The 9,164-nt window shown below is 37.0% G+C and overlaps 1 protein-coding gene across 1 annotated transcript in view; it reads left to right on the forward strand.

Moving 5' to 3' along the window:
- Positions 1 to 2,764: 2,764 nt before the first annotated feature.
- LOC135212925 (galactose-3-O-sulfotransferase 4-like) overlaps positions 2,765 to 9,164 on the forward strand; it is a 20,860-nt gene continuing 14,460 nt past the window's right edge. The window contains exon 1 of the mRNA XM_064246666.1: positions 2,765 to 3,155. Within this exon, the coding sequence (XP_064102736.1) occupies positions 3,132 to 3,155 (24 nt within the window). The 5' untranslated portion in view covers positions 2,765 to 3,131. The remainder of the gene's footprint in view (positions 3,156 to 9,164) is intronic.

Below are 9,164 nucleotides of genomic sequence, written 5' to 3' on the forward strand. Positions count from 1 at the left end.
CGATAAGACTGCAACGAACATAATTAAGATGACAGAATACAGTTTTGCGTGTCTATTAATGAGGGAGAATAAATATCCTTGCTGGATACACATACAGTTGGTATTGCATATCGATATATGTAGGGGACCCCCCCCTCCTCTCTCTCTCTCTCTCTCTCTCTCTCTCTCTCTCTCTCTCTCTCTCTCTCTCTCTTCAACTTTTCAGACAGCCAAACACATCCGCGAGGCATTTATTTATCTGTAATGTTTTTCCTTGAAATATATTCCTTTTTCTCTAAACTGTAACATTAAAATAATTCTATATCTATTTATATATATACATACATATAGATATATATATATATATATATATATATATATATATATATATATATATATATATATATATATAAAGATATATGCCACGAAGGAAAAATAAACGAAGGAGGAACGTGGCGGCCATATATCTTTATTTATGGATTTATCATATAATATATATATATATATATATATATATATACTATAGTATATATATATAATATATAGATTATATATAATATATATATATGTATATATATCATACGTATATATATATATGTATTGTATGTATGTATGTATGTATGTGTACGACAGCTTCACATCCAAGATATGTGACACGTGGAATAAACTGCCACCAGACGTTGTAAACACCAGCTACAGTGTGGAAGAAGTGTAAAAGAATGCTAGACAAAAATCATTAGGAGGACACTGTGAATGCACAGTAAACCTGCTCCAACAGTATAAGTGAGGACACGACGTCTCCTCGGATGGACTAACAAGTCTTTGGGAGATCCTAATCCTTGTAACACTCCTCGCCGAGGTAAGCCATATGCCCTTCCCTCGTCTTAAATCAAGAGGCTGGTGTCATCTTTAAATATATATATATATATAATATATATATATATATATATATAAATATATATATATATATATATATATATATATATCCAAGGCGAGAGATGCAGAAAAGAACCTTAGTGAGATCAAAAGCATATCAGGGCTTCATCATTTCCTTCAATTCATTATTGTGGTTCTGGTCGGGGTGGCGTAGATATATGGGAGGGGTGGGATGGGCGGTTTACGGTTATACTATTGGGGGAAGGGCATTGCTACTATTGATCAGTTTGCTATATAATTCCTCAGACTTTCTTCTCGTGCCTACGAAGAAACAAGTGAAGTCGGTCCATTAGTGAGATTACAACATCTGAGATGAGAGAGAGAGAGAGAGAGAACACTGATTTACTTCCGTTTCCTGAGAAATCCAATGTGCTGTAACTGACTTGTCAATGGGTGCATTTATGCACCTGATAGTTTGTTGGAAACTATCATCCCCCCCCCCCCCCCATACCACCCCCCAACACACACACACACACACACACACACACATATATATATATATATATATATATATATATATATATATATATATATATATGTATATATATATATTATGTGTGTGTGTGTGTGACTGGTAAAAATGTTGTTACAACAGAATTCTATCTAATAAAAGGAGCCCATAAAAACGCCAAAGTATAGAGAAAAAAAATACTATATTTCAGTCTCTGAAATATAATATTTTCTCTTTATATTTTTGCGTTTTTATAGGCACCCTTTATTATTTGTTATATATATATATATATATATATATATATATATATATATATATATATATATATATATGCATATATGATATATATGCATGCAATTCGGATGTCCTATCGAGCTTACGCAATATGCTTTTTATTCGATATGCGGTCGAAAGGGTAAGGATCCGGTCCATTGAATATTACAATACATCGAAGGTTCTGAGTGGTTTAATTTCTCAGAACGAGTAATGAAGTTGAGCGTGGACACCATCAAGGAAGACGGAGAGCAGAAGAGCTCAGGTGAAATAGTCAACCACTGCAAAGATGCTTACGAGTCGTTTATATCTGCCAAATATACAATTGATAAGAAGGTGCAGAATCCCCGAATGGAAATTCTACAAACTACTTTGTTGCTGTTGTTGTTCTTGTTCTTGTTGGTGGGATGGGAAAGTCCCATGGAAAAGCCTAAAAAAGGCCTGTAAAAAAGTGTTTCGCATTGAGTTCACGATACAGGAATTGTAGGACTGGATATTCATGATTTATTTATTAGAGTGAAAATGTAAAAAATTAATAAGGTGCATGTTAAACAGCGCAGAACTATTATTTCTAATGAAATATAGCGTATTTATTTTAATTTTCGTTGGTTGAACAATGCCCTATTTGACCGTAGATTTTAGTACGTTCTAACTCACGTTAAGTTAGGAATGTAATGTTTACAGCTTATGCGAAAGGGGGAAAAAAATCATGCACGTGTCCCGAGTAAGCTGGAGGTCGGATCACGCCTTGTTTGAAATGAAGAGCTAATATCAGTTTCGTCGCTATTTCAACATCCACGTTTCTCTTCATGTTGACATTTCATTAAGCTATTTTCTAAGCATATGAAATCATTAATAGCTAAATATTATATATATAAATGATAAGCAGCCAAAACTAACGCAACCGCTTGCAAACATGAATGACATTCTCTCTCTCTCTCTCTCTCTCTCTCTCTCTCTCTCTCTCTCTTATCTGCTCCTACAGATAAGTGAGCACACGATGTCTCCTCTTAAGATGGACTAAAAAGTCTTTGAGACATCCTAATCCTTGTAACTCCTTGTAACTCTGTACATCCTCAAGTCTCAGCCACATGAGTCAGTAAAACGGGATCAGTTTCCGCTCGGCTGTCGAGCGAGTCACAAGTCGTTTGGTACAGCTGCGCTGTCCAGATCTCAGATAGGACCCCCCCATTCACCGTTTCCTCGAAGGCACTCACGTGGCTGGTACCAACCCTCTCTCTCTCTCTCTCTCTCTCTGCAACTTTTCAGACAGCCACAAAACATACCGAGAACCGTAAGAATTTTGCGGTAAAAAGGTGCTCGATTTTTTTGCGATCGCTGGTCACTTTTTTGTGTTGATAACGACTGACATATTCAAATCCCTCATTATCTGAAGATGGACACTCGCTGTCGCGACGCCCACGAAGCATCCTGAAGGCAGCAGTGCACCTGGAGAGGTTTTGCATGAATCTGTTCATCAACTGGTGTCATCATGAAACCGCTGACGATGCTCAAGGTATGTTGGGGAACCATTTTGTCTTTCTTCCATCTAATTTCAAGATTATTCTTTAAGCTTTATGATGATTCAACAAATATGTGTGTGTATAAATACATATACATATACACAGGTCAATAGTTCGGGAATTTTTCAGCAAGCAGGCCATAAGGTCGACATTATCTAATATTTCTTTTTTAATTTCTTACTATACGATCGCACATCAGTCCCAAGGTGGCTGTTCGTTTGAATAATAATAATAATAATAATAATAATAATAATAATAATAATAATAATAATAATAATAATAATAATAATAATAATAATAGCCGCTTATTGTTTTATTGCTTGCTCTACAAGTAAGTTGACGATTGCATATCAGTCCCAAGATAGCTGTTCAATTTTAATAATAATAATAATAATAATAATAATAATAATAATAATAAAAAATAATAATAATAATAATAATAATAATAATAATAATAATAATAATAATAATAATAATAATAATAATAATAATAATAATAGCCACACAACAGGAAGTAAGGCCTGATTCATATGAACAGGCATGAAGAACAAATAATTCTGCTAAATAAAGAAAAAAAACAGAAGTATCTCTGGCAGATGCAGCCATACCTGGGGGACGCCTATATTCTGCGAAATTTCGAAGCTCATGCCTTCATCGGGCCTGGGCTAGCCAGGGGGATTATGAAGTCCTGCCTCACATTACAATTCCTTCTCGCTACGTAGACAAAATACTAAATAATACAATCTCTGTCTCGTTAACTTTTGCTAATATGCATCAATTCGGGCTGCATGCGGTACCTATATTTCTTGATACTTTTGTGGGACTGGTTTCAGTGGATTAGTACAAAGCATAAAGACGCTGTACAGTCTACCTAATAGTTTGCCATACTGATTTATAAGGTGACGTCACGTGCATGTTACCTTTTTATTTCGTTTTTGGTTAAGAATAATAATTTAGAGAGCTAGGCTCCTTTATCGCCCACCTTTTCATGCTACTAGATATTTAGCAACAGTATGGAAGCTACTGGATTAATTTCTCTCTCTCTCTCTCTCTCTCTCTCTCTCTCTCTCTCTCTCTGTTAAGTGACTTTTTCCAGATGCAGAGGGTCGACGGAACCTACGGCTAAAATGCCTATCTTAGTTCAGGTGGAATAAAAACGATACTGCCCCTATAAGGTAGGGTGAATGCTACAGGTGTCGGGGAAAACAGAAGCAGGGAAGAGAGTTCCAAGGCTGGCATTAGAGGGGAAGAAACAATCAGTAGCCTGCAGTAAGAATTAACGCTTGCTGGAATTATCCGAGAGCCTAATAATGATGACTTCTGATGTCATGTCATGTTCTGCCACAAGACGATTCCTCACCATATATTTTGGAAGCTTGACTTTCATGTATATGGCCCTTGTAGGCTTGTTCCGCATGAATATAGGGTTATATTCTAAATAATAATAATATTAAGGAAGAAACAAATCCACAGTTATGTATATTCACATATATTTCAAGATAAATCTGTGCAGAAAGCACTCACCTTTAGAAATATATGCATATACATAACTGTGGGTTTGTTTCTCCATTTCAAGACTCATGCTACTGTGAGCAATTTTCTAATAATATCAAAAACTGGGAAAAACTCTCTTAGCACGAGAGTTCCTAAAATGTTGTAAAGGGGGCCACAATAATATCATTGTTAAAAACTCGTGTTAAACTTTATAAAGCTTTCGAAAGCTTTTATGAAGTATTTTACACGATCTTTTAAACAGTTATATTATTGTGGACCCTTTAGAACAATCTTATTATAATGAGCGTTATGTCTATCCGTCCGTCTGTCATTCAATCACGGCCAAACGGCTGGTCCGATGGACGTAAAACTTGGCACGGTTATAGTGGGGACCCCTAAAATAGTTTATAATATGGTTTCATCCTACCTTCCCCCTCAGAACGGGGTGATGGTGAAAAGGGATTTCCTGAAAGGAAGCTGGTTCTGCCGTCGAAACGGGGCTGGTTACGCCCGTAGACTTGGTTACTTTACGAATTCATCATACATAATTCCTGTATACACATGTTTGCTAGTATCAATAACAATAATGACAATAAATATAAAGACGAGCTTTTCAACAACTGTATTACTGTAGACCCTTTAGAACAACAACAACAACAACAACAACAATAATAATAATAATAATAATAAATATAAAGACTTCATGTCTTCTTAAAGAACCCGTTGCTCATCCCCCATAAATGTCAACAAATTCCCTTCAAAAGCGATCACAGACGATTCGGGAAATTGGGCCATTTCTGATGTTTAAATTATATCGACGCAAGCTTCGATAACGCACCTCGCAAGCGTCGCTGAGAGTTCTTACTGGCTTTTCTCTTCTAAGGTAAACGACGCCTCCGGTCGACAACACATTCATGTCTCTTAGAAAGCAATCATTTCCAACACCCTGGCTGCCATAACTGGCGGAAGTGACGCAATATCAAGACTCGCCCTTGCTCATGATTATTTGGAAAAAATTACTCGCCCCCACTTGTCAACAAACGGCGGGCCAACGATTCTCTGAACAAACTGAGAGGGCTTTCAGAAAGACACACCTGTGGCTTTGATTACACTTGTTTTCACTTGTAATAAGCAGATGCAGGAGGCTAAACTCATGACATGTTTGCTTAGTTGTGACAGGCCTAGATAAATGTGCGAATGGTTCTATTTTAGACAAGTGTTGAGCGAGGTTTCAAAACCGGTAGGTAGGTAGGTGAGGAACTTCTGGTGGAATTCTGAGAGCCAGATATGATTTTCTCAAATTCTATTTTATTATTATTATTATTATTTATTACTATTTATTATTATTATTATTATTATTATTATTATTATTATTATTATTATTATTCAAGAGATGAAACTATTCATATGGAGCAAGCCCACCAAAGAGGGTACTGACTTGGAATTTAAGCTTCCAACGAATATAGTGTATTATTATTATTATTATTATTATTATTATTATTATTATTATTATTATTATTATTATTATTATTATTATTATTATTATTATTATTCAAGAGATGAAACTATTCATATGGAACAAGCCCGCCACAGGGGCCACCAACTTGGAATATTAAGGTGTTCATTAGGAACAAGTAAGAGGAGGTAAAAGAAGATGGTATATAGATCAAACAGACCTCGATTACAACTTAGTCGCTTGTTGGTTCAGATGTTCCAAGTCCTTTTCGGAATATATAATCATTCATACCGCGGTCCCTCGTTCTCCTATATCTCTCTGTTACGTTTCCAAACTCTGGACGCTTCAGTTCTAATAGGAATTTGCCTGACAATCAGACCTATAGATTGAAAGGATGATGGAGTATGGTAATCAAGAATAACCACTATTCTTTGGAATTTATATAGGCAGCATTTCTCTTCCAGAACGAAGAAAGCACTACTGTCTTCCTTCTTTGTACCCTGATATCATTTATTCGAGTAGATAGAAGGCATGTTATCCCTAAGAAAAAATAATAATTTCAACCAATCCCTGCTTCTTGATAACAGCTAACACGTATTCATTTGCTTCTGCAACTTTCTTTCGAATGCGTACTCAATTGCGAAAGGTGACGGAAGAAACGGGAAAAGGTTGTCCCTTAGATAAAAAAAATAATTTCAAGCAATCTCTGCTTCTTGATAATAGCCAACACATATTTATTTCCTTCTGCAACTTTCTTTCAAATGTGTATTCAATTACAAAAGGTGACGGAAGTAACGGAAAATAAAAATGACTCCGATACAAAAAATAATGTCATGAGCAAATCTCAGCATTAAACGGAATGAATACAACTGAATGGATGTTGTTAATCACTGCAATTCAAGCAATTAAAAGTCTATATATACTAACAAACACAACATAAAAGCTCAGCTTTTCAGTTTCATTACCATTCAGGGGAGCTGTATAAGAGCAAATGCAAACAAACTCCCAAAAAATGAGGACGTCACGGCAAGTGTACGATTACATATAATTATTAGTCCTGTCTTCGGATGTTTCCAGTGCAGATTATACCACCGACGACGCCGTAAGCGCGTGAATCTCTCGTCAGTCCGAAGTGTAAATCCTGGACTGTTAGCTCTAGTCAGTTCGAAGTATAAATTCAGGACTGTTATCTCTTGTCAGTTTGAAGTGTAAATCCTGGACTGTTAGCTCTTGTCAGTCCGAAGTGTAAATCCTGGACTGCTATCTCTTGTCAGTCTGAAGTGTAAATCCTGGACTGTTATTTTTTGTCAGTCTGAAGTGTAAATCCAGGACTGTTATCTCTTGTCAGTCTGAAGTGTAAATCCTGGACTGTTAGCTTTTGTCAGTCCGAAGTATAATTCCTGGACTGTTATCTCTTGTCAGTGCGAAGTATAAATCCAGGACTGTTATCTCTTGTCAGTCTGAAGTGTAAATCCTGGACTGTTAGCTCTTGTCAGTCTGAAGTGTAAATCCTGGACTGTTATTTTTTGTCAGTCTGAAGTGTAAATCCAGGACTGTTATTTTTTGTCAGTCTGAAGTGTAAATCCTCGACTGTTATCTCTTGTCAGTCTGAAGTGTAAATACAGGACTGTTATCTCTTGTCAGTCCGAAGTATACATCCAGGACTGTTAGCTCTTGTCATTCTGAAATGTAAATCCTGGAAAGTTAGCTCTTGTCAGTCCGAAGTGTAAATCCTGGACTGTTAGCTTTTGTCAGTCCGAAGTATAATTCCTGGACTGTTATCTCTTGTCAGTCCGAAGTATAAATCCTGGACTGTTAGCTCTTGTCAGTCCGAAGTGTAAATCCTAGACTGTTATCTCTTGTCAGACCAAAATATAAATCCTGGACTGTTATCTCTTGTCAGTCCGAAGTGTAAATCCTGGACTGTTATCTCTTGTCAGTCCGAAATGTAAATCCTGGACTGTTATCTCTTGTCAGTCCGAAGTGTAAATCCTGGACTGTTATCTCTTGTCAGTCCGAAGTGTAAATCCTGGACTGTTATCTCTTGTCAGTCTGAAGTGTAAATCCAGGACTGTAAGCTCTTGTCAGTCTGAAGTGTAAATCCTCGACTGTTATCTCCTGTCAGTCCGAAGTATAAATCCAGGACTGTTAGCTCTTGTCAGTCCGAAGTGTAAATCCTGGACTGTTAAGTCTGCACTATAACGTGTATGGATCCTACTTCTTGAAGTAGTTGTGAGCAAGAAAACGTCTACTTATTAAAGACAGTGATGCAGCAATTACAGAAAAATATAGCAAAAAATGGAATGGAATGGAATATCAAATTCAGTCCCAAGGGCGAGTGCTGGTACCTATGAGGTCATTCAGTGCTGTGAGGGGAAACTAAAAGAGGCTTGGAAGGTGTGAACAAGACGAAAATCTCGCAGTTCCATTATGAAACAATTGTGGGGAGAGGGTGGAAAGTGAGATGGAGGAAAAAGAATATGAACGGAGCTACAGTAAAAGGTTGGGGTTGCAGCTAGGGACAGAAGGAACAATACAGAGAACCTTAAGTATGACTACAGTGCACCGCATGAGGCGCACTGGTACAAAACTATATAGATAAACAATGGAAAATACAGGAAGTGAAGAAGGTGGAATAATGCCTGGGTATCACATTAGCGATTTCAAATTGCGCAGGTCGCAACGGTTCTAATTACAACCAAATCGCCGTAAATCGCCATAAATCGTTACCAAGTCCCCGAGTTAGACGACTTTGCGCCAGTGATGGCGACATAGTCGCTGTCATTCCACGACTACTGTCAAAAGTTGCCATGTCATGGCGCATCACGCGACAATTTCGTAATGGCCTCCCGACTTACGGCTTTTGATTTCGCAAACTGTAACTAGCAATGGCGAGTATACATGGTGTATGTATACTACATACACCATGTAGTATATGTGAGAAGTGAGTCAGACTGTATATCACACGCGTCAGCTCCCTATGAAATTCAAATCCTTAATTACCCACAGCTGCCTCGGTTTTCAATATTTAGTAAAATATATTTTGGATTCA

This window comes from Macrobrachium nipponense, chromosome 42, assembly GCF_015104395.2.
Source record: "Macrobrachium nipponense isolate FS-2020 chromosome 42, ASM1510439v2, whole genome shotgun sequence".
Lineage (NCBI taxonomy): Eukaryota > Metazoa > Arthropoda > Malacostraca > Decapoda > Palaemonidae > Macrobrachium > Macrobrachium nipponense.